The following is a 27,043-nucleotide window of genomic DNA, read 5'->3' as shown; positions in this document are numbered from 1 at the left end:
CATAGATAATATTAAGTAACAATAGAATGAAAATACTGTTTGTTGTTTTTCGAGTTTTAGGCCATTATTACTTATTTTATGCATATTTTTGGTATGAACTTTTTTGGACCAGTAAAATCTCATTTGGTCCAGCAATAGTTGGAATAATACCTGCCCAAATGTCCAGTAAAAAAAATATCATTTCGCATGGACTGCAGGATACATGTATATGCAGTAGGAAATCGACAAGTTGGACGTACAAAAGAATGGAATCATTCAGAAAGAGTACTCAAAATAAGTAAATTATAACGGGATGAAGACGAGAATTAACACACTCGTGGATATTGTATAAATATATGAGGCGCATGTTATGTACACGTATGTGTGTGTGAAATGGCTTTATTCAATATCTGCTCCCACCGAAATGAATTGGGTGACATAAAGTAGATGTATATTGTCACAGCGGATATTATTCGACGAGTAAAACAGCATAAGAATATAAAGGTAGTCCCAATCTTTTGGCGCGTTTCTGACCACGTAACATACCGTTAAGCGACCCGCGGAGTGATTTACTGTACGTGCTGTATGGATGATTGATTTAGATTAACCGAAGCTGCGAGTAATGAAGTAATGTGTAAAAGCTCATCGTATATATTTTAAAGTTTGGATTTGATAGCAGCCCCAAATTGACGGATTACATCTAAGTTATAAACGAAGATGAATTGATATGTTTAAAAAATTGTAAGTTGTTCATAGTTTGCATACATTTTGGCCGGCGTTATGTATGTATAAAGTGCGTTGGAGAAAAAATCCTAACCGATACAGAATGCCGGTAAATGTCTTCCCGAGATCACCTTACTCATTTGTTATTCAAACCTGCCTGTACATTATACATGTACACGTTTCCCGGGAGCATTACTATATTACAACTCCTTTAATTTATTATAGACAATATTAGTTCGACCATAGCTTAAGGTAGGCTCGCGAATTCCTTGCGGGAAGCACAGCAAAACACGATGTATTCTTATCGAAACACGGTGAATTCCTAGAGAAACACGGCGAATTCCTAGAGAAACACGGTGAATTCCTAGAGAAACACGGTGAATTCCTAGCGAATCTTAGAGAAAAATCGCCGCGGAATCAAGCGAAATTTCACCGTGAAATCTAAGAGAATTATGAGAGTTTTTTTTCACCGCGTCGCGGCGATTTCGGTCCAAAAAATTTGGGAGGAACTGTACTTTGATGGAGATGGTTGCCTCTCCTAAGTTAGGTTCTGGTTGACTGGGTCTTGGTTGATATCTGCAATAACATGACATAGATCTATGTTTTAAATGACTCTTAGTATGAAGGAAGTGGGCGGTAATTTATCAGTGTTACTATCAGAGACCAAGAGGAAACTTAGCATTGTGGGCATATTGTACTGCTTGTTTAAGGTTATTGGTCACATCTGCTGTTCTTAAGTGCATTTACCACCTAAATATTCATTCTTAAGTTAGTGGTTGTGAATCCTATGATCATTCCCTAGATTTTCAACTTGTTCCAATGTCGCACCTTTCAGGTTAATTAAATTTCTAGTTAGGGGCCATTCGGTGCAAACGAGCTTTATTCTCTTCTTAAGTACACTGACAACCAGAAATTTCATTCATAAGTTGATGATAATGATTTCTGATATTATTCCGTACAATTTGGGCTTGGTTTCTCACTCGCACCTATCACGTTGATTAATATTTTAATTACCGATGGGGGTCAAGTGATATTTTCGTTATTTTTGAGATTATGTCATACTTATGTATCATATTTTACTCCTAGCAGTATAAAAAATGTCCATGTAGTTTTGTTCAATATACTTGGAATTGATCACGAGATAATGGAAAAATCGTTTTCAGTAAAATCGAAAAATTGCTAATTAGTGACCTTTGACCTTTTCTTAAGTTGACTTTCCACCAAAAATCCCATTCTTAAGTTATATTTCCTAATTCAGGGCACATTCCTCTATCAAATGCCATTGTAGTGGAACTTGCACCTTCCATGTTGAATAAACCCATTTTGGGGGGTACTATGGGTGGCTCATCCAACCACACCCACCACTGGCGCAACTTAAGAAGTGGGTTTCTGGAGTCTCCCAACCCAGCCATACGACACTAGGATGCCAAACCTTCCGCACCTTCCATGTTGAACAAAACCCACCTAGCTCCCGGACTAATATTTTTACGCTATTTGAGAACGAATGGCGGCCATTTTGTCTGTCAATTTTGGGCCGATTTTCACGAAATTCGAACTCAGTTCTCCTTAGGGTGTAACGGTGATATAATAATACGCTTTTTTAAATCAGATAAAAAGTATGACCTCTATAGGCAGGGCTGTCGACAACCAGTATCGCAGCGCAATTTGCGATACATATTTTGTCCGTTGCTAACCAAAAATTAAAATTTAACGTTTTTGATTCGCAGTTACTGCGAATCATCAATATGCCTGTCATTTTGGATATTGACACAAGAATAATCCACATTTTGAAGACTAGAAGGCTTACTCAACACTTTCAACGTGTATAAAATGTTGAATAAAATTTTATAAACAAAACTGAATTCTCTGTGTGACATTTTCTTCTCGAACTACCAGACACAAAACTATATAACACATAACTCTATGAATAGGGACTATTAAACCGGAAATAGGGAATCAAGTAGTACCACTCACGTTGCGAGACATCAAGTAATTATATCATATTCATTTTGAAAGAAATAAATCCAATGTATCCCCCACGTATTGTAAATAAAATATAAAAAAATAAATACATGTTAACGTATTGTAAAATGATAAATCAAAGTAAAAATTCCCGTAAAACATTATTGTTTATATCGTGTGTGTCTAGTTAATCGAGGTGTGTCCGATTGAAGAAAAATAGTAATACACGATAAAAAGCAGACGAAATTGTTTTCTAACGAAGATTTCTAACGTAACAAAAAAATAACAATTAAAATGAGTGGGGCTTCGGAAGTCACTGTCAAGAATTGGCTTCAGACATAAGACCTAATTAAATTTCTACATCACATTCACAAACTGTCACAAGTACTTGTGGCAGTGCTAAAAAATCTAAGAATATAGTCAGAATGGAATCTAATCATATTTGTTATGAATTAAAGTAATATCTTGTTATTTAGGTGTTTTACATTGAAACTGAAAAACTGCTAATCAATTTTTAAATTTGCTAATCAAATTTGGCGAAATTGGACTTTTTGATTAGCAGTGCTGCTAATCAACTGTGAAAAATTACCGACAGCCCTGTCTATAGGGTCCACAAGCTAAAAACACGATTTTTTGTACAATCAGGGGCCATAATTCAGGAAGTTACGGTCTGATATCGAGAGGAACCGAGATCTTTGGGTTATAAACTTACATTTCAAGTTTCAACAAAATCGGATAAAAATTGTGACCTCTATAGAGTCCACAACCTTGATATACCATATTTTAACGCTATTTGAGAACGAACGGCGGCCATTTTGTCTGTCAATTTTGGGCCGATTTTCACGAAATTCGAACTCAAACTTCCTGAGGGTGTAACAGTGATATAATAATAGTTTTTTTTAAATCGGATAAAAATTATGACCTCTATAGGGTCCACAAGCTAAAAACGCGATTTTTCGTACAATCAGGTTCCATAATTCAGGAAGTTATGGACCGATATGCGCGAATATCGACAGGAACCGAGATCTTTGGGTTATAAACTTACATTTCAAGTTTCAAAAAAATTGGATAAAAATTGTGACCTCTATAGGGTCCACAACCTTGATATACCATATTTTTTACGCTATTTGAGAACGAACGGCAGCCATTTTGTCTGTCAATTTTGGGCCGATTTTCACGTAATTCGAACTCAGCAGTCCTTAGGGTGTAACGGTGATATAATAATACGGTTTTTAAAATCGGATAAAAACGTTCTGCCCCATGCTTACGTTTAGTATACAAAACTTTTAATATCATGGATTTAGCTGTTCAAGTCATAAAAATTCATTGAAAATCAATATACTTGTTCGTCTCAAGCTCTTAAACTCTGTGTATCAATCTGAAGTCAACTCTGGCAGTAATTATCGGAAATCGCTGAAAATCAATAGGCTTCTTAGTCTCATAACCTTAAACACTGTGTATAAATTTAAAGTCAATCGGATATTAACTTTGGCCTTTAGAGCGTCCACAAGATTTTTTGAAGTGATCAAGGGCCATAACTCTGGCAGTAATTATTCGAAATCGCTGAAAATCAATAGGCTTCTTCGCTTCATGACCTTAAACACTGTGTATAATTAAGTGATCAACGTATTTATCGTGTTATACTGTCTATAAACCTACCTTGATTAACTACTTAATCTGCCTTGATTGACTGACTTAATTCTTTGTCGAAAAATTCATCAATCTAATCTTAAACAGAAGTCATTGCTTTCCTTTTGTCGGACTATTCATCAATTCAATAAGAATGATTATAATTTTAATCCACCTGTTTACCTTGTGGTTTCTCAATTGTCGGGCATCTTAATTGCATTGATGTGAGCCGACAGCATCTATAATAAACTAATCATAGATGTCACATATCTTAAGAGTATATATCACCCTAAATCAATTGACAGTCATTTTGTCTACGATATTTTTTACGTCTTTTAAGAATCCATATAGAAATTCTCATCCACAGTGGCACTTTCCCTTGATTTCGAGCGCGGCACAAATATTGCTTAACATATTATTAGGCAGTGCTTACTATGAAGCCGTGTGATGTGAGTCACGTAGGCTATTAGTCTCTATTATCCAGAAAAATATTCTACGAATATGTTGAAGACTAGGAGTTTCTGGGTGACCGAGACTAGTACGCACCCAGCAAAATAACAAAAGGGGAGGGGCTACCAATAGCTATATGAGCAGAAATTCTAACGTATTTGTAGGCAGGAATTAAGAAGCATGTCAATCATTCTGCTGTGTTGCCTATGATGCCTGTCACTCTGTCGTGACTATGGAAGAGTTTTGTTCGCTGAAGTTAGCTATGCCTGTTTACAAGTGATTTAACTATTTCGGAAGTTCTGCATTCATTTGCTGCCGTATAAACGAAGACACGTAATTCTAAAGGAATATTATGGTTGTGAATTTGATGCCGAAGCAGGATCGGCAAGCTTTCATTCAACATATTACGAAAATGCTTAATTTTGTAGGACATTTACTGACATAAATTTGAATGCCGTACGGGAATTAAAATTAAGTGTGAAAAATAACGAGGTCACCAATTTTTATTCCGTACGGGATTTGAATATTTTGTTGACATGTGATTTTTAATTGTGGTATGAATTGAATACTGTATGGGAATTAAATATGAAAAATAGCGAGGTTCACCTATTTTTATTACGTACGTGATTTAAATATTTTGACATGTGACGTTTAATTGTGGTATGAATTCGTCTGCATAAATAACGATAAGAGTTATGCCCCTTTATTTTCGGTAAAATGTCCGACAAGAAAAATTTTGAAATCCCATCACTGATATATATACCATAACAAAGATTAAACATAGTAAATTTCAACATTTTTTGGGTATACTATACTTTATATAGTATTTGTCAGGTTGAAAATCTGAAATGTCCGGCCGAATATCAGTTCAGCCCGACGTGATGTTAGGCTGAACCTTAGCAGTTATTTCAAGGCTTGATTACGGATGGCGGTAAGCCGGTAAGATTAATAGTTCGACGACTCAACCAAGCATTTCTTGTTTCACAAGTAAAAAACTCTTACCTGTAACAACTAATTATATAAATAGAAAGCTTGCACTCATGTGCTAGGGATAGCATTGTAGAAGGGGTGGGGTTCCGAGACTATTCGGCTGCCCTGAATCCAGATTGTCAAATGCAATGCAGGGCTACAAGTAAACATATCAAATCTATATATGAAGAAACGAAGAAAGAGGTTGTAAATAAAATTAAAGATGTTGACGTTTCCCTTACGTCTGACATATGGACCAGCTTGACTAACACTAGTTACATCAGTTTAACGACACATTTTATTTTGGAAAACTCGTGGAAAATGGGCAATTTGTTACTGGCTACATGTGCTATAGAAGACCATCATACAGGAATGAATATTTCAAAAGTTATAAAAGATCTGATAAATGAATTTAATATTAAAAGCGTCGTTTCTCTAGTTACCGATAATGCCGCGAATATGAAGGTGGTCTCGCCCACACTTTGCAGTTGGCAATTTTTTGTCTTGCAAAGAACAATTGAAGTGGTTATTTCTGTAATCCAGTTATCGTTGTATAAATGGAACTGATATTGCTGGATTGATTGGTTAATTCTGCATTTATTTTATAACATGGGGAAACCTTTTTAACGTTTTGATTGGTACAGGAAGTGACGTCAGTTCAAGGCTTAAGTGGCATGGGGGAAAACTGTCATTACTGCATCACAGTTCTAGTTGTATTTTATTTTATTTATTTTGATGAGAAAATAACAATAATTGTTTAATAAAGGATCCAACAAGCTTTGGACTCCTGCAAAATATGCACAATTGCAAATTTTTAGGTACAATTTATATTTTACATGATGTTCTCCCCAATCTGTCCCTATTGAGCAAAGATGCCCATATCGGCCCTTAAGTGTAGACTTCTGAAAGTGGTGTAAAAATCAACCAAATTGCATCATATTGTATGCCAAAATGCAAAATTTTTCTCAGGTTCTTCCATCTATGTTGGACATAGAATTAGAATGCTTTACTCTCACCCATAAATGTTGGTTCAAATTTTATACCAATAGAAATATTTGAGTTACCAGGAATAGATTGTTTACCAAATAATTTCTTGAGGTAAACATTCATTTGAGAAAACAAAGTGCCACCCTGTGAATAATCTACACTTGTTAATGTCAACTGTCTGTCCCTTTGATTTAAGCCAGCACTATCTAAAACTTTGAAAGCTAACACTGCTTGGGGCAATCTCATTTTGGACACAGCTCACCAAATATTTCTACGCCGTCAACCACGAATGTAGGGCAAAAGTTATTTTTAGTCTTTCTCTCCCTTTCCCTTTTTCCCCCTTTTGCATGGTGATTTTTGTTGACTTTTTGGTGTAGAATCGAAGAAAAGGGTTTGAAAATACATTTTCTACCAGGTTTTGGTGAATATTCATGATTTTGAGGCGGAAGGATACAAGAGTTGAGAGGTTGGTTAGGTTGTAATGTAGGGTCCAAAATTGCATGTTTTCTTGTCTCTACTTCCAGCTTGTGTATCTCAAGTTTTCCATGGTGAACCTCATACATGCTGTCCTTAGGGTGTAACGGTGATATAATAATACGTTTTTTAAAATCGGATAAAAATTATAACCTCTATAGGGTCCACAAGCTAAAAACGTGATTTTTCGTACAATCAGGGGCCATAATTCAGGAAGTTACGGGCTAATATGCATGAATATCAAAAGGAACCGAAATCTTTAGGTTATAAACTAACATTTCAAGTTTCAACAACAGGGCTTGCCACGAGACGCGCGCACGCTACGCTCACGTAAAACCAAATTTACGTGAGTGACTAATTACTCGCGCAAATATTAAAAATAATTTAATCAGAAATAATGGAATATCGTAATAAAAAAAGCCGTAAACAATTTGTATGCCTTCATATTGATGCACTATTGTGCACGTGGCGTGTCTTCCCAGTGCCACCTGTTGTTACTAAAAATACTTTGAGACGCGTACTGCCAGGCGTTTTTTAAGGGGATGTCCTTTGCCGTGTCTGGATAATCAAAAATTGGGCGGATGTTGTCGTTTCTATAGCAATTCTTTCGATCCTGCATCTTTTCTGCAAATTGATGGGATTGAAATTGTTTTGCCTGTGTGTGAAATAGCTTTATTCAACGTCCGCTTCCACCGAAGTGACAAGAGCATTAAAATTGCCATTAGGCACATGAAATTTAAATGGCTACTCACGCACATCATTCTGCGTGAGTAAATACATGTACTCGCCTCACTCGCTCAAGTCTATATTTGCGTGAGTAGTCATCTACTCGCCTCCAATTTGCTCGTGGCAAGCCCTAACAAAATTGGATAAAAATTGTGACCTCTATAGGGTCCACAAGCTAAAAACGCGATTTTTCGTACAAACAGGGGCCATAATCCATGAAGTTTTGATCTGATACATGCCAATATCGAAAACAGCCGAGATCTTTTGGAGATAAACCTATATTTCAAGTTTCGTCAAAATCTGATAAGAATTGTGACCTGTAGAGTGTCCACAAACAATTGTGGACGGACGAACAGGGGCGACGACAATTTACGTCCACATGAAAATGTGAGCGTATAAAAATCTGATTAAGAGTAACAACTCATTAAGTAATTATCAGAAAACCATTAGAATTTGTTTGGTTTTTATAAAGTTCAGCCCCATGGTAACGTTTAGTATACGAAACTTTTAACATGGATTTAGCTGTTTACGTCATAAAAATTCATTGAAAATCAATATACTTGTTCGTCTCAAGACCCAAGCCTCTAGAGCGTCACAAGATTTTTCAAAGTGATCAAGGGCCATAACTTTGGCAATAATTATCGGAAATCGTTGAAAATCAATATGATTCTTCATCTCATAACCTCAAACACTGTGTATAAAGTCAATCGGATATTAACTTTAGCCTCTAGAGCATCCACAAGATTTTTTTTAAGTGATGAAGGGCCATAAATCTGGCAGTAATTATCGCCTACTCTTATATCGATTGCGTGCATTCCAATATATACACGGGAACTCGGTGATCAAGGGCCATAACTCTGGCAGTAATTATCGAAAACCGCTGAAAATAAATAGACTTCTTCGTCTCATGACCTTAAACACTGACCTGTGTATAAATTTAGGGGTCAATCCGATATTAACTTTGGCCTCTAAAGCGTCCACAAGATTTTTTTGAAGTGATCAAGGGCCATAACTCTGGCAGTAATTATCGGAAATCGCTGAAAATCAATAGGATTCTTCCTCTCACGACCTTAAACACTGTCTCTAGTTGGACAAGGTACAAGCTTTGATCTTCAATATTTTGGCATGTTTTGTTGCCTGCCAACTTATCTTTTTTAATGAAGATCGTAGACTTGATTGCATAATAATTAAGGATGCAAAAAGCTACTCGGTTAACCGGTCACTGTACGGTTACACTGGTGAAACGGTTAAAAAAAAAATTACAAACCGATATTTGTTTTCATATATCTGACCTTCAAAACCAGGAATGGTAGCCACAACGATGTTTTCTTTCACTAATGACCACATAAATACTGCATAAAGCACTTGTCATTCGTTTTTATACCATATCTGACCTTCAAAACCAGGAATGGTAGCCACAACAATGTTTTCTTTCACTAACGACCACATAAATACATATGTTATTATTATTAGTAGTACTCACTGCAAAGCAAGACATAGCTCGACTGATTTGACAAATTAATTGTTTTACAGTATTTATTAACCGGGTCACCCTAAAAACAGTCTCAAAAGGAAACAAATCAGTTTAATGTGCTGATATAATACATGTATCAAAATAGACAGGATAGTAAAATTGTATATATTATCACTTAAGCCAGATGCTGTGTGCCGATAGGGTCAAAGTTGACGACATAGGGTCACTAATTCCATTCAGCATGACATACATGTATGTATAACGAACACCTGTAAGCAAATTCTTTGGAAATACCTGACATGTTAATAATATAATCAAAATTAATTTGTATTTAAAAATCCAAAGGTATGGTTTCAAATATTTATGTCAAAATTAATCTTATAAAGTATTAGGGGGGCTTTATCTTAAATCAACTTGTATATACCTGACAGAGAAATGAAATGTCAAGAATGAATGAATAGTAGAGGTACAAAAAATGTACATACCGCTCTAAGTTTCACTACAGAAAATCTATTGTTATGATTGAATTTTCCTTGGAATTGGAGAAATAAATGTGGGATGTTTTACAGTTTATTTATCTATATCACTAGTTTAATTCACAAACCAGTGAAAGGGCACTAGTCCTGGACTAGTAACACCGTTCGACTTTCAGGGAATGTAGCTCGTCGACACGTGTTCTCCAAATATCAGAAATGAATACAGATTCTTGGAATGGATCTTCAACACTTTATTTCTGGAGCAAATAATTAACAGCAACAATTTAACAACTTATAATTTCCTATGTATCGGACCTCCAACTAGTATAGGTTCCCTAAGCTGGTCTCTCCAACTAATATCCTCATCTAACATACATTTGTCTATTTATACAAATCAGTTACTTAGAAAGTGTTGACATAAACATATAATTATTGAAGGATTAAGACTTAAGGCATTTAAAACAATAGTTAGAGGAGACTTAACCGATCAACCACTTTAGTTGCCAGCCTGTCATAATTTGACTGACAGGTTAATTGCTGCCTGCCTCTAATGACTAACCAAGCATTAATGAAAATTAAAATATAGATTTGAAATTTAAAACAGAATTGAAAAATAATAAAATAACATATGACCTAGGCATCGGTCACACTAGTATGGCTAAATAGTTTTAAAAGTTCCTACTATTAATTACATGTAGAACAAGTTTGGCGTTAGTTTTTATTGCTTTAAATCTTTCCAGTGCAAAAACGGAAAATTTGACCTTTTGACTGCCAGGGTCACTAAGAACAAAGGTGAATTTAGCAAGTTTACATTTTTATTCGAAGAGTGATTACTTTCGATCATTTTCAGTATATTTTCATGACACAAGAATGGTTGCGCTTTCACTTCAAATGACCATTTGACCAAAATACAACTCTGCATATCTACATTTTATTCTACCCAAAAGTTGGGTGTGGTTTTGTGCCCATTAAAAAATAAACAACCCAATTGATTAATTTTTGAACAGTAGTCAGGAAATTAAATACTTGTAAATTGGACACTCATTATCAAAATAAATCAGTCAGCTTTAAACTGGACACAAGTACTGTACAAATTAGATGATTTTGGGGTGATTTTAAATGATTTTTACAAAAATTTTAAACAAAGATTTGATATTAAATGAATGTGAAAGAAATTAGTGCTAAATACACAAAATTAAATGATATCCAGGTTACAGTGTAGTGACCCTTTGAAAGACAATTGATCCATAAACATTTTACTCACAGGTGTGAAGATAGGTTGCCAGGCAACAAAACATACGCCCACAGCAGCTAAATCGTCCGAGCGGTCGTCAAGGGTTGTCGCATATTTATTCCTTTGTAGGTAATTGGGGGCCTTTACAAGACAGTTCCATACAGATCAGATTATAAATTTTGTCATTTGGGGGTTTACAAGGTTCTACAAACTGTAATAAGGGTCTCAATTCTGGAAGTAATCTACAAAAATTGTTGAAATTTGACAGGCTTTTTCGTTTTACTAATTTAAATAATGCATATAAATTTCATACAGATCACATGATCACTTTTGTCATTCAAACGTTCACAATCGCCATAACTCTAGAAATTATTGACGGAAATTGCTGAAATTCAATAGACCTGTTTCACAAATTTAAATGATGCATATAAATTTCATATATATCGGATGATAACTATCATCAATCGAGCATTAACACGGTTTAACAAAGTGAAACAAGGGCAATAACTCTAGAAGTAATTATTGTAAATTGCTGAAATTCAATAGGCTTTTTCGTTTCAATAATTTAAGTCATGCATATGAATTTCACAAAGATCGGGTGATAACTTTTTGCGGTAGAGCGTTCACAAGGATCAATAAAGCGAAACAAGGGCCATAACGCTAGACGTAATAAACGGAAATTGCTGAAATTCAATAGGCTTCTCCGTTTCATTAATCTAAATAATGCATATAAATTTCACAAAGATTGAATGATAACTTTTGGCGTTGGAGCGTTCACAAGGTTCAATAAAGTGAAACAAGCAGGGGCGTAAAAAAATTTTTGATCCCATATGTTTTGTTGGCTGCCAACCTATCGTTTTTAATAAAGATCGTAGACTTGATTGCCAAATAATTAAGGATGTATACGGCTACTCGATCGGTTAACCGGTCACACTTCGGTTGCACTGGTGAAACGGTTAAAAAAAAACCTACAAACCGATATTCGTTTTCATATAATATCTGACCTTCAAGACCAGGAATGGTAGCCACAACAATGTTTTCTTTCACTAAAGACCATATGTAAATACTTCATATAGCACATGTCATTTATAATATATCACGGTAAATTAACGTCCTTTAATTCCCGCTCGAAGATTTGTATACGTTACATTATTATTAGCACTTACTGTAAAGCACGAGATAGCCTCAACTGATTGACAAATTAATTGTTTTACCGTATTTATTTACCTGGTCACTCTATAATAAAGAGTCTCAAAATGAAACAAATCAGTTTAATGTGCTGATATAATATTAAAATAGACAGGATAGTAAAATTGTTTATATTATCGAGTGCCATGCTGTGTGCCGTTAGGGTCAAAGTTGATGACACACAGGTCACTGGAACCATTCATCATGGCTTGTGTGTAATGAACACCTGTAGTAAATAATCACCTTAAATAATCAAAATTATCTTGTATTTAAAAATACAAAGGTAACCTTTCAAATATTTATGTCAGAACTAATCTAATATAAAGCAGAGATGGGATTTCCAAATTTTTCTTGTCGGACATTTTACCGAAAATAAAGGGGCATAACTCTTATCGTTATTTAAGCAGATGAATTCGTACCACAATTAAAAGTCACATGTCAAAATATTCAAATCCCGTACGTAATAAAAATAGGTGAACCTCGCTATTTTTCATATTTAATTCCCGTACAGTATTCAATTCATACCACAATTAAAAACCACATGTCAACAAAATATTCAAATCCCGTACCTAATAAAAATTGGTGACCTCGCTATTTTTCACACTTAATTCCCGTACGGCATTCAAATTTATGTCAGTAAATGTCCTACAAAATTAAGCATTTTCGTAATATGTTGAATGAAAGCTTGCCGGTCCTGCTTCGGCATCAAATTCACAACCATAATATTCCTTTAGAATTACGTGTCTTCATTTATACGGCAGCAAATGAATGCAGAACTTCCGAAATAGTTAAATAACTTGTAAACAGGCATAGCTAACTTCAGCGAATAACACTCTTTCATAGTCACGACAGAGTGACAGGCATCATAGGCAACACAGCAGAATGATTGACATGCTTCTTAATTCCTGCCTACAAATACGTTAGAATTTCTGCTCATATAGCTATTGGTAGCCCCTCCCCTTTTGTTATTTTGCTGGGTGCGTACTAGTCTCGGTCACCCAGAAACTCCTTGTCTTCAACATATTCGTAGAATATTTTTCTGGATAATAGAGACTAATAGCCTACGTGACTCACATCACATGGCTTCATAGTAAGCACTGCCTAATAATATGTTAAGCAATATTCGTGCCGCGCTCGAAATCAAGGGAAAGGGCCACTGTGGATGAGAATTTCTATATGGATTCTTAAAAGACGTAAAAAATATCGTAGACAAAATGACTGTCAATTGATTTAGGGTGTTATATACTCTTACGATATGTGACATCTATGATTAGTTTATTATAGATGCTGTCGGCTCACATCAATGCGATTAAGATGCCCGACAATTGAGAAACCACGAGGTAAACAGGTGGATTAAAATTATAATCATTCTTATTGAATTGATGAATAGTCCGACAAAAGGAAAGCAATGACTTCCGTTTAAGATTAGATTGATGAATTGTCCGACAAAGGATTAAGTCAGTCAATCAAGGCAGATTAAGTAGTTAATCAAGGTAGGTTTATAGAAAGTATAACTCGATAAATACGTTGATCACTTAATTACCTAATAAACCCAGCGTATTATCGACGATAATCGGGTTGAGTGGTAGTTATACCCTCAGTAAACTATATTAATTTCGGAATTTTGAATATTATTCACCATGTCTTGATCTCCGATTGGGCATATTCCCGGTCGGACAATTTTGGGCGCTTGGAAAAAAGATTCGGACAAGTCCGGAATATACAGGCAAAATCCCATCACTGATTTAAAGTATAAGCGAGTCTTTTGTTTTTAATTCAACCTTATTTCAACTGGTTTATACATGACCTGTCAAAGCGTGCAAGATGGAGAAATGAAATGTCAATTATGAATGAATAAAAGGGAATAGAAGGGGTACAGTAAATACTACAGAAAATCTATTCTTAAGATTGAGTTTTCCTTGGAATATGACGAATAAATGTGGGATATTTTACAGTTTATTTATCTATATCGTCACTAGTTTGAGTCACAAACCAATGAAAGGGCACTAGCCCAGGACTAGTACGGCTAAATAGATCACTAGCCCGTAAGTTATTTTTGGTAGCCCCGGGCGGCGGGCTAGTGGATTTTTACAACCCTGAAAACAAGGGCCATAACTCTAGACGTAATAAACGGAAATTGCTGAAATTCAATGGGCTTCTTCGTTTCATTAATTTAAATAATGCATGTAAATTTCAGAAAGATCGGATGATAACTTTTGGAGTTAGAGCGTTCACAAGGTTCAATAAAGTGAAACAAGGGTCATAACTCTAGACGTAATAAACAGAAATTGCTGAAATTCAACAGGATTCTTTGTCTCACTAATTTAAATAATGCATACAATTTTCAGAAAGATCAAATGATAACTTTTAACGTTAGAGCGTTCATAAGGATCAATAAAGTGAAACAAGGGCCATAACTCTAGACGTAATAAACGGAAATTGCTGAAATTCAATAGGCTTCTTCGTTTCAGTAATCTAAATAATGCATATAAATTTCACAAAGATCGGATGATAACTTTTGACGTTAAGAGCGTTCACAAGGATCAATAAAGTGAAACAAGGGCCATAACTCTAGACGTAATAAACGGGAATTGCTGAAATTGAATAGGCTATAATGCATATAAATTTCAGAAAGATCGGATGATAACTTTTGACTTGAGAGCGTTCACAGGGATCAATAAAGTGAAACAAGGGCCATAACTCTAGACGTAATAAACGGGAATTGCTGAAATTGAATAGGCTATAATGCATATAAATTTCAGAAAGATCAGATGATAACTTTTGACTTGAGAGCGTTCACAAGGATCAATAAAGTGAAACAAGGGCCATAACTCTAGACGTAATAAACGGGAATTGCTGAAATTTAATAGGCTTCTTCGTTTCAGCAATCTAAATAATGCATATAAATTTCAGAAAGATCGAATGATAACTTTTAACGTTAGAGCGTTCACAAGGATCAATAAAGTGAAACAAGGGCCATAACTCTAGACGTAATAAACGGAAATTGCTTAAATTCAATAGGCTTCTTCGTTTCACTAATGCATGTAAATTTCAGAAAGATCGGATGATAACTTTTGGAGTTAGAGTTAACAAGGTTCAATAAAGTGAAACAAGGGCCATAACTCTAGACGTAATAAACAGAAATTGTTGAAATTCAATAGGCTTCTTCGTTTCACTAACTTAAATATTGCATATAAATTTCAGAAAGATCGGATGATAACTTTTGGAGTTAGCGTTCACAAGGTTCAATAAATTGAAACAAGGGCCATAACTCTAGACGTAATAAACAGAAATTGTTGAAATTCAATAGGCTTCTTTGTTTCACTAACTTAAATATTGCATATAAATTTCACAAAGATCATATGTTAACTTTTGGCATTAGAGAGTTCACAAGGTTCAACAAAGTGAAACAAGGGCCCTAACTCTAGACATAATAAACAGAAATTATTGAAATTAAATAGGCTTCTTCATCTTACTAATGAAAACAACATATATCAATTTTAAAACAATTGGATGATAACTTTTGGCGTTAGAGCGTTCACAAGAAATTGTGGACGATGGACGGACGGACGGACCGACAGACGGGGGCGACGGCAATAATACGTCCACATTTCAATGTGGGCATATAATAAAATGTTTTACAAAATATCTTAATATAAAACTTAGTCAATACGTACATGTATGTCCAATGTTTAATCGTCAGTGTATATTTATTTATGCTTTCAGGCAAAAAGTTTCTAAGGGTGAATTAAAAGAAGTCATAAAAATGTAAGCAATGTGTATGCATTAGGCCTATAATAATAATAGTTGAAAACAAAAGGAGTTTGAAGGAAATTTTGATGCTATATTTATTTTTTTCCATATATAGACCCGAAATATTTTATTCAGATAATGTTTATGATGGTACTCCATACAAAAAGTCTGAAAGTAGTCCCTTGGAAAAAATGGAGGATATTTGTAAAAAAAACAACAAACGGTTGCCATGCAAGATACGCCCACATTTTGCAAGAGATGGACAGAGAACAAGCTCAAAAAAAAGAAGTGATTTTTCTTACAATCAAGGGCCATAATTCAAGAAGTTACGATCCAATATGCATGAATATCGAAAGGAACCAAGATCTTTGGGTTATAAATATGTATTTCAAGTTTCAGCAAAATCGGATCAAAATTGTGTCCTCTCTCTAGAGGATCCACAACCTTGATATACCATATATTTACACTATTTGCATGCAAGAGGTGGCCATTTTGTCCGGCAGTTTTGGTCCGATTTCCACGAAATTCCAACTCAGCCATCATAATGGTGTAACGGTGATATATTCGAACGTTTTTTTTAAATCGGTTAATAATTGTGACCTCTAGAGGGACCACAAGCTAAAAACCACGATTTTTCGTACAATCAGGGGCCATACTTCAGGAAGTTACGATCCGATATGCGCGAATATCGAAAGCAATCAAATCTTTGAGTTATAAACATGCATTTCAAGTTTCATCAAAATCGGCACAAAATTGTGACCTCCAGAGTGTCCACACACAACCTTAAAGGAGCTAAATCGCTAATATTTTGGATCTAGAAATTCACACAAATGGGTCACAACGCATAATAATGCAATGTGAATGTATATAAACTGATTTACATTCAATCGTTTCTGTTTTTACTGCAATTTCTAATCAGTTATGATCGGCGAAATACGCCAGAAGTCTCAATCGAAAGGCAATCTCTAGTGTCTGGTTATTCCACTCTATACCGAGAGTATTTATTGTACATGCTCTCCAGATAAGAATATGGCCTCACCGCTTGACATGACTTGTGGAATATATCTAGCCTCTTTCTACGAGTCCCTTGTTAAAAATGGCACTGAAATGCACCATGGTACACGATTCGTGTACCAACGCTAAAATGTTTATTTTGTCTTAATTAATGGATATCAGAAGCCCATCTTTTCCCGGTAAGATAACAACACCAATGTTGATTTAAATTGACAAATAATTAATGTTTTCAATGTCAAAGATTTTGGATGATATTGAGTTAGAGACTTAGCTACTTTAATATACCAGATGTTTACACTATTTGCATACAAGGGGCGGCCATTTTGTATGGCAGTTTTGGTCCGATTTTCACGAAATTCGAACTCATCCTTCATTACGGTGTAGCGGTGATATATTCAAAGTGCGTTTTAAATCAGATCATAATTGTGACCTCTAGAGAGACCCCAAGCTAAAATCGCCATTTTTCGTACAATCGGGGGCCCATAATTCAGGCAGTTACAATCCGATATGCACGAATATGGAAAGCAACCAAGATCTTTGAATTATAAACATGCATTTTTTAAGTTTCATCAAAGTCACATTAAAATTGTGACCTCCACAGGGTTAACAACATTGATATACCATATGTTTACGCTATTTGATTACGAGGCGTGGCCATTTTGGTCGTCAGTTCTCAGTTTTAGTCCGATTTTTACGAAATTCGAACTCAACCATCCTTAGGGTACAACGGTGATATATTCAAACGTTTTTTTTAAATCGGATAAGAATTATGACCGCTATAGGGTCCACAAGCTAAAAACAAGATTTTTCGTACAATCAGGGACCATAATTCTGGAGGTTACGATTCGATCACGAATATTGAAAGGAACCGAGATCTTTGGGTTATAAACTTACATTTCAAGTTCCTTCAAAATCAGAAGAAAATTGTGACCTCTAGAGGGTCCACAACCTTGATATACATGTACCATATTTTTACGCTATTTGAAAACGAGGGGCAGCCATTTTGTCTGTCAGTTTTGGGCCGATTTTCACGAAAATCAAACTCACCCATTCTTAGGGTATAACGGTGATATATTAAAACGTTTTTTTAAATCGGATAAAAATTATGACCTCTATAGGGTCCACAAGCTAAAAACGCGATCTTTCATACAATCAGGGGCCATAATTCAGAAAGTTATGGTCCGATATGCGCCAATATCGAAAGGAACCGAGATCTTTGGGTTATAAGCATACATACATTTCAAGTTTCATGAAAATCAGATCTCATCGAATATAATTTAAAGTTTGGATTTGATAGCAGCCAATAAGATGAAATGATACGTTTAAAAAATTGTAAGTTATTCATTGTTTGCATACACGTACATTGTGGCACCACGTTATACATGTACATGTACAGTGTGTTAGAAATACGACCGTAGCTGCCTTGCCAACGGTTAACATATCTTGTATTCAACTTAAATAAATTACATTTTTCGTCAACATGCTTACATCGGGATGATATCGGCACTCAAGCGATTCACCGTGTTTCACCGCGAAACACTCTATTTTGCGGTGATTTGGCTAGCTGCCGTTTCGCTAGCAATTCTCCAAGATTCCACCGTGAAATAGAGTGTTTTTCCGCGGTGTTCGGCGATTATAGTCCCAAACTCCAGCACTGTAGTGTATCTAAATAAATTATACCGGTCCTCCACACGTGGTACATGTAAATATGCAACCATGCATAGTCACAGGTGTCAAATCGTGTTTTGATATTAAATTTATTACGGATATTTTAGAATCTGAATTCTACACCTCAACGGCGAAGTATTCAGTTTAGCACGGAAGTTTGGCACCATGGAGAAATTTACGTGGATACGGATTATAGAATTGCACGAATCTTATGTCGCCGAGGCAAAGCAAATTCGCAGACTTTCAAGAATTTTTAGAAATTCCCATAGGTTTCATATTACGATATTTATATGGAACAATGTACAGGTTAGTTACTGAAGCGACCTGTAGAAGAAAAGCTACCTCTGCAACTAATGTATTATCGTTTGGTGGAGCCTTTTAATAACCAGGTGTTTCGTGTTAATTTTTTTTTTTCGTATTTTGAATTGGCCTATTTCTAATAAATTTGTCAGCTACTTTTTTTATATACATATTACACATATAAAGAACTAAAACATTTTTTCATAAACATTCAACATTGGAAATATTGCCATTCCTTAAAGATACATTAAGGGAGATTAGATAAAGAGCTGGCAGTTCTCACTATAATAATAGTTAAAGATAGGTTGCCAGGCAACGAAACATACACCCACAACAGCTAAATCGTCCGGGCAGTCAACAAGAGTTGTTGCTTATCTTTACTTTTTTCAGTAATGAAACATTTATAATACACTAAAATCTGATTAAGAGCAACCACTCATGAAGTAATTATCAGAAAACTATTAGAATTTGTTTGTTTTTATAAAGTTCTGCCCCATGTTAACGTTTTGTATACAAAACTTTTAATATCATGGATTTAGCTGTTCAAGACATAAAAATTCATTGAAAATCAATATACTTGTTCGTCAAGATCTTAAACTCTGTGTATCAATCTGAAGTCAATCGGATGATAACTTTAGTCTTTAGAGCGTCACAAAGTGATCAAGGGCCATAACTCTGGCAGTAATTATCGGAAATCGTCTCATGACCTTAAACACTGTGTATAAATTTTAGGTCAATCGGATATTAACTTTGGCCTCTAGAGCGTCCACAAGATTTTTCAAAGTGATAAAGGGCCATAACTCTGGCAATAATTATCGGAAATCGCTGAAAACCAATAGGCTTCTTCGTCTCAAGACCTTAAACACTGTGTATAAATTTAAAGTCAATCAGATATTAACTTTGGCCTCTAGAGCGTCCACAAGCAATTGTGGCCGCCGGACGGACGGGAGCGACGACAATATACGACCACATTTCAATGTGAGCATATAAAAACTAGATAATGTAAAGGGAATTTGCTGAAAAATTCAGTCAAATTAATCCACTCTGAACCAAGATTTTAGCGATTAAATTTTCGGCCTAGCCTCGATCATCATTACTAAAGTCTGTACGATAAAAAACATAGTCTCGATTATCCATTTCATGATTAAATTAAGAATGAAAGTGGAGCAGCAAATGGTATCCTAATCCAGTAAACATTGCGGGCTAGCGTTGACATCGAGAGTTGATTACGGTCTGGATACGTTAATGTCTAATTAATAATTTAGATAACATTTCAGGCCTAAAGAAAGACCTGCAATAGACAGATTTAGCTCTTGCATACATGCATAATGTATGTTTAATAAGAGGTCTATACGATGCGTGATCCACGACTCCACATGCTGTACTTGATGGCGAGCGGTAAATTTTACCCGCGTGTTATTTCTATGGAGTCGTTTTGACTTATTATAAATTGATGTGACAGCTGTTTTCAACCTTTCCTTTCAACTTATTCCCAAGTCTGAAACATCACCTACCCGAATTCGAGAAGTCACTTGCCCGAGTCTTAAACGCAGAGGCCATATTTTTTTTAATCCAAAATGACAATGAATCTTGCTTTCCAGGCCTGAGCAGGGACGGATTTTCCGGAATCTATACGAGTCAGCTCTTCATTAAGGAGATTCAAAAAATAAACATGAAAATCCATTATATTTGTATTAAAGAGAATAAAGAATGGCAATTTTGGTATATATGGAAAGTAGAGATATCCAATCTTGCTAAAAAAAAAATACTGGATTCCCTGAAAAACACTCATGGAGCGTATACAGGACAAAAATGTCAGGGTTCCCCTAATTGACAGCCCGACGATTAGGAATATCTGCACGTGTTACGTCAAAGGTTGAACGCGGAGATTGAGCGCTTGATGTACATGTTGATAAACTTTATGAAGAGTTGGACGTACAACACTTTCTGAGATAAAAATCACGGAAAAAGACGAGGGCAGTGGATAATCTGAGAATTTAATTAGGATTCGATATTTGTAATAAATAGTCAGCGATTAAAGACAACATCGGCTTGTGTATGCAATGAATTATCTTCCGACTTCACACCCATAAGTCACGTGACACAAACATGACCTCTTTTTTATAGCAAGGGTATTCTTGACAATTAAAATGTTTTGAGAAGGATTTGAAGCAACTTTATGATAAATTAATTAGTTTGAATATGTTTTTAGGCCAAATATATCATCAATTCACCCAGTTTGTACGCGGGAACGTATCTGTAAAACAAAATTTGTATTACCACTTTTGAATTTTTGGGCCAGTCAAATTAGGCCTGGGCATGTAAAAAATTGTAATCTACTGGCCCGAATGGCTTGTGATTTCAAATCTGAAAGTGATTGACTGTGTTGTGTTGTTTACCCTGTAGCTGCAGAGTGCTGAATGGTACATGTATATTTGCTTCGTATTTTCCAAAGTTACAAATTCCAAAGTCATTATTTATAATTTTCATCCATTTTTTATTGTTCAGTATCATCTCAAGCACATTCAGATACCAAAATACAGGCACTACACTACAAATGTTGTGAATGATTTTTGTGAGGACCCCCCTATTTCAGGTGTAGTGACAATTTTTGTCACTTTACCTTGCTCTTAATAAGCACTGTAAGTTTTACTGACCTTTCAATTTTAAAAGCAGATTTTCAAGTTTAGAGTTGAGAATGAGAAGTTTTTACCACCTAACGGAATGGACATTTTGACCACATAATTTGCTATACTGATTTTATTTTAAATAATAACCATGTCAAAATATTTTCCCAAAGACAGTACTTCTATGCTGATGTACAATATAGAATTTTTTTTTGATGGTTGCGAAAATTTTATATCACATATTGGTTAAACCATTTTTTTCCGTTATTTCTACATTTTTGTGAAAATAGCCCATAGCGTTAGAGTGTTCAACAAATGAAATGAAATGGGGTTTAACGTCCTACTGTTCTGCTCCTAACCTGGGCTAATGAAGACGGGCATATGCCAAACAGTGTGCTATGAGGGAAATTTTGCCCGGGCAACGGCGCTACGGCCTACTCTTATATCGAATTCCAACTGCCAAGGGATCTTTTACGTGCACGCCAATGTGTACACGGGACCTCGGTTTTTCGTCCCATCCGAACGACTAGACAGCTGTCTTTGTCAGGCCCTCCGTCCTGCATCACTGACAAGGGGAAACCAAGCCGGAAAATCGGGATGAACTTTCTCGGCCAATGCAGGGATCGAAAAACCGACCTCCAGGCTAGTGAGCCAGCGTCTTAGCCACGTGATCCCCCGCGTTCAACAAGGTCCATAACTTTAGACATAATAAACAGAAATTATTGAAATTAAATAGGATTCTTCCCCTCCCTCCATGCAAATCATCAGATTTAAATTATATCGCCACAATTATCTAGGCTATTTTTATCGAGACTGGCACAAATGCCAATCGACATTGTTAGAACTGCATGACGATCAGAAGTAACCCAACCCATGATGTAAGCTACAGTATGAATGATACCTTGTAACAATATCTTAGATTGAGATACATAAATTTTGAACTGTTCTCTAAGTTAATTATGTGGCACAAACACAAATTTGAACTGAAGCCCTACAGAATCATTCAATTTCATAGATCAGATCGAATACCTCAACAGAGATAAGTTTTGCATGCCGCCATTACAAACACAAACCATACTGATCAATAATCTGCAGGTCGGCTATTGGCATCTAATTACCAAGATCCATCAGACCAGGTTGCATGATGACTCATGATATGAAATCATTTTAATGGATATGGTGAGGGTCACTGTTGCCAATTGTTGATCCTGTGGCCTTGGCTATTGATTGTTTCATGGCTAACTCCTGGTAAAACTATTCTATTCCAATGTGGTCATTTTTTTCTTTGTATGTTTGTTTTTCGGATGTCTGTTCTTTGTTTAGATGGGGGTGGGTTGTAGGGGGTGGGGGAATCTTTTTCTGTTGGAGAAGTGACAGGGTCACGGGTGTGGGGCTATTTTACTAATTTTAGACTCTGTGCACTACACCACTAGCCTACTCGGGACCTATGCATTTCCTTTTGCATTGTTCAAAAAATTAAATATGATCTTTAAAACCCCACTTGACCGTCAAAGACTACAAACAACTGATTCTCAAAATTACAAAAATCGATTCGCCATTTTTGGCTTGGAATGGAATTACATTATAGGCTAGTCTAGTAGTATTCCGCTCTACGAGGCAGCAATAAAATAAAACCCAACTGCGTCGACTAGCCTACCCGCGAACCGACAATGGGTCTATTATGATGTAAACATACTAGTACATTATGAAATCAAATTATATCTCTGGTTATTTCTGCTCCAAGTTAGTTTAACTATAATTGTAGACAGTATAAAATAGCACCCGAATTAGTTATTCCTTTGTTTATTCAGGTCCAATGGCAATCCAACAGTGTCTTGCCGCTTGTCGATATGGCAGATTTGGTGCGTGAACAAAGAAACCCAATTGGAATTTCCACTTTTGTTGACAAAAAATGGCAATTTTAGATCAAAATATAACCTACCTGCATTTTCTGTCGATAATAAATAATACACAATATCTGCTAAAACTGGAGAAAATAATTTAAAAAATGAAAAACCTATGGATCTGTAAATTGCGAACAACCCTAATGTATGACGGCTTCACTATATGACCCCTGGATAAATATCAGCACGCGCTCGCTTGATACTGAATTATTACTAACCTGAAAACAGCCAATCGCTGGCTCGGACTCAAAGAATTCGATAATGCTTATTTTAAAGTAAAAAGGTTTGCTGTTATCGCGCGGAAGGACGATTTATCCAATATTACCCAGAATACTAACAAAATACCACGAATTGGTGACATTTAGTTAGTTTTGGATAGTAATAAGTATTGTCATCAACCTGCTGTAGTCTTATTGTTTTTGTTAAGAACCGAGCGAAGCACCCGGGTTCCAGATCAATTTAGCACACATATTCTCTCACCGTATTCCAGCACCCGGATTCTATGGAAGACCAAATGGGACAATATTCATGATTCTTGTTTCTACATTCCAGTTTGAACATTTTAGACACGAACGCAACATTCTAAACTAATGATTCTTGTTTCTACATTCTTATGTCAACATTTCATGCATAAAATCAACATTTTAAACAAAGAATTGACTTTATGTTTCATTTTCGGCGTTTTATAGGTAACTTTTATATATCATTAAATATTAAAATTAAAAAATAATTTCTTAATTTTACACGACAAAGAAATCAATTCATTGGTTTCTGAAAGTCTCTAAAAAAAAAAAAATCTGGAATTTGAACTCTTATGAAAATATTTTCTACGTTTCAAAAAGTCTTGAAATATAAATCTTGAAATGAAAATGTCCAGAAAAATGTAATGAATTATTTACATTATTACACCAGAGGGCGTTAGCGTATGTGTACAACTTTGATACAGACTATAGATTAGAAATCAAAAGTAGACTTTTCCACGAGTGGAAGTGGGCCCCTGTTGTGTTTACAGTAAATAGTTGCATGAAACAGCAATTAAGCTCTAGATATAATAACAATACAAATAACTTCTATAATTTAAACAGCTAGAAAAATTAGGACAAAGGCCTTTCTTACATATTCGCTGTTATTTGTTTACTTTTTCATATGTTTACAAATTAGACGTACACGTGTTTCGAATATGGCAAAAATGGATGATAATGCTGTGTTTTAAATGAAATCTATTCACTGTTATTTGTTTACTTTTTCATATTAACTATAACTATAAGATAGTGTTTGCAAATTAGACCTTCGCGTGTTTCGAGTGGAAAAGTCTACTTTTGATTTCTATTCTATAGTCTGTATCAAAGTTGTACACATACGCTAACGCCCTCTGGTGTAATAATGTTGATAATTCATTATATTTTTCTGGACATTTTCATTTCAAGATTTTAACTTCAAGACTTTTTGAAACGTAGAAAATATTTTCATAAGAGTTCAAATTCCAGATTTTTTTTTAGATACTTTCAGAAACCAACGAATTGATTTCTTTGTCGTGTAACATTAAGAAATTATTTTTTAATTTTAATATTTAATGATATATAAAAGTTACCGATAAAACGCCGAAAATGAAACATAAAGTCAATTTTTTGTTTAAAATGTTGATTTTGTGCATGAAATGTTGACATAAGAATGTAGAAACAAGAATCATTAGTTTAGAATGTTGCGTTCGTGTCTAAAATGTGCAAACTGGAATGTAGAAACAAGAATCATGAATATTGTCCCATTTGGTCTTCCATAGGATTCGAGATCAAGTTAGCCCACATATTCCTAGCGCCAAGACAAACCTAGATGATGTAATTATCACGAAAATAATTGTTACTTTTATATTAGAAAATAAAACTTGAAAACATATTAATGCAAAGTATATATGTAATAGAGCCCCCAACCCCACTCCACACCCCAAAATATACTATTACCGTAAACATACTAAAATATTGCACACTAGGCTAACTGAGCATGCAAAAAAGGGGTACGTCCATTTTGCATCAAAAAGCACCCCAACCAGATTAGGTGGGAAAATGTTTTTTTGTTTCACGGAATCAAGAGATGAATAAACTACTAGAATAAAAAATTTCAGAAGGCTCCTATGTTGGCGTTTCGAGATATATTACCGTAAACATACTAAACATATGGGGGAATCGGGTTGGGGTAGGCTCACTGCACACGCAATAACTTCTAAACTAGCTTTGGTGGCTTCAATATCTTTATTTCACTAAATCGACAGATGCATAAGGTATGCACATGCCAAATTTCATTAACTTTCTATGTTGGCGTATCGAGTTATACTACCGCAAATTTCCTAGCACCCGGATTCGAGGTAGAGTATGTAGGTCCAAAAAACAACCGGTACGCTCACGCTGCATCAAAAAACGACCCAAACCAGCTTTGGTGGGAAAATATTTTTTGTTTCACGGAATCAAGAGATGAATAAACTACTAGAATACAAAATTTCATAAGCTTTCTATGCTGACTTTTTGAGATACATTACCGTAAACATACTAAAACTATTAGTTAATCGGGTAAGGGTAGGCTCGTCGCACACACAATAACCTCTAAACTAGCTTTGGTGGCTTCGAAATCTTTATTTCACCAAATCGCCAGATGGATAAGGTATGAACATGCCAAATTTCATTAACTTTCTATTTTGGCGTATCAGGTTATACCACCAAAAAGTTCCTAGCACCCGGATTTGAGGCGAGGTTCGTGAGTACAATAAACAAACGATACGCCCACGCTGCATCAAAAAGCACCCAAACCAGCTTTGGTGGCAAAATGTTTTTTTGTTTCACGAAATCAAGGGATGAATAAACTACTAGGATACAAAATTTCAGAAGCTTCCTATGCTGGCTTTTCGAGATATATCACCGTAAACATCCTAAACATATTGGAGAATCGGGTAAGGGTATGCTCATCGCGCACGCAATAACTTCTAAACTAGCTTTGGTATTTTCAATATCTTTATTTCTCCAACTGGACATATAACAGGTGCATAAGGCATGAACATGCCCAATTTCATTAACTTTCTATGTTGGCGTATTGAGTTATACCACCGCAAAGTTCTTCGCACCCGGATTCGAGGCGGCGTACGTGTGTTCAATAAACAAGGGCTAAGCCCAAGTTGCATCAAAAAGCATCCAAACCAGCTTTGGTGGTGTGGGGGTTTCGTATTTTATAGATCATTACAATAACTAGAACTTACTGTTTATTATTAGTTCCACGCATAGTTATCTATTCATATTGCTTCATATTACGTCGAACTCGTAAAGGGGTTTGTTTACATGTGCAAATTGCACAATACTGGATCATTGTTTCATCTGGAAAATATTTGACCTATTAAATATGCACAATAGGGCCTACTGGATCATTGTTTTATCTGGAAAATATTTGACCTGTTAAATATTCCGATCTGCTGAGTGCTTTTACCCACAATCCACCTGTATGCATTCAGTATTTTTAGTTTAAAA

At 35.4% G+C, this 27,043-nt stretch overlaps 1 protein-coding gene across 3 annotated transcripts in view; it reads right to left on the bottom strand.

Annotated features, from left to right (window-relative positions):
- LOC126817160 (ELAV-like protein 1) overlaps positions 1 to 23,921 on the bottom strand; it is a 197,990-nt gene extending 174,069 nt beyond the window's left edge. For 2 of the 3 annotated variants that reach the window (XM_050544006.2, XM_050544007.2), the window contains exon 1: positions 23,576 to 23,730. In XM_050544006.2, the coding sequence (XP_050399963.1) occupies positions 23,576 to 23,581 (6 nt within the window). In that variant the 5' untranslated portion in view covers positions 23,582 to 23,730. Of the gene's footprint in view, positions 1 to 23,575; positions 23,731 to 23,755 lie in introns of those variants that run through there. The other variant, XM_050544009.2, reaches the window with a different exon arrangement.
- Between the last annotated feature and the right edge of the window lie 3,122 nt (positions 23,922 to 27,043).

Source organism: Patella vulgata, chromosome 4 (assembly GCF_932274485.2).
Source record: "Patella vulgata chromosome 4, xgPatVulg1.2, whole genome shotgun sequence".
In the NCBI taxonomy this organism is placed as follows: domain Eukaryota; kingdom Metazoa; phylum Mollusca; class Gastropoda; family Patellidae; genus Patella; species Patella vulgata.
This window is presented reverse-complemented; position numbering and strand designations above follow the sequence as displayed.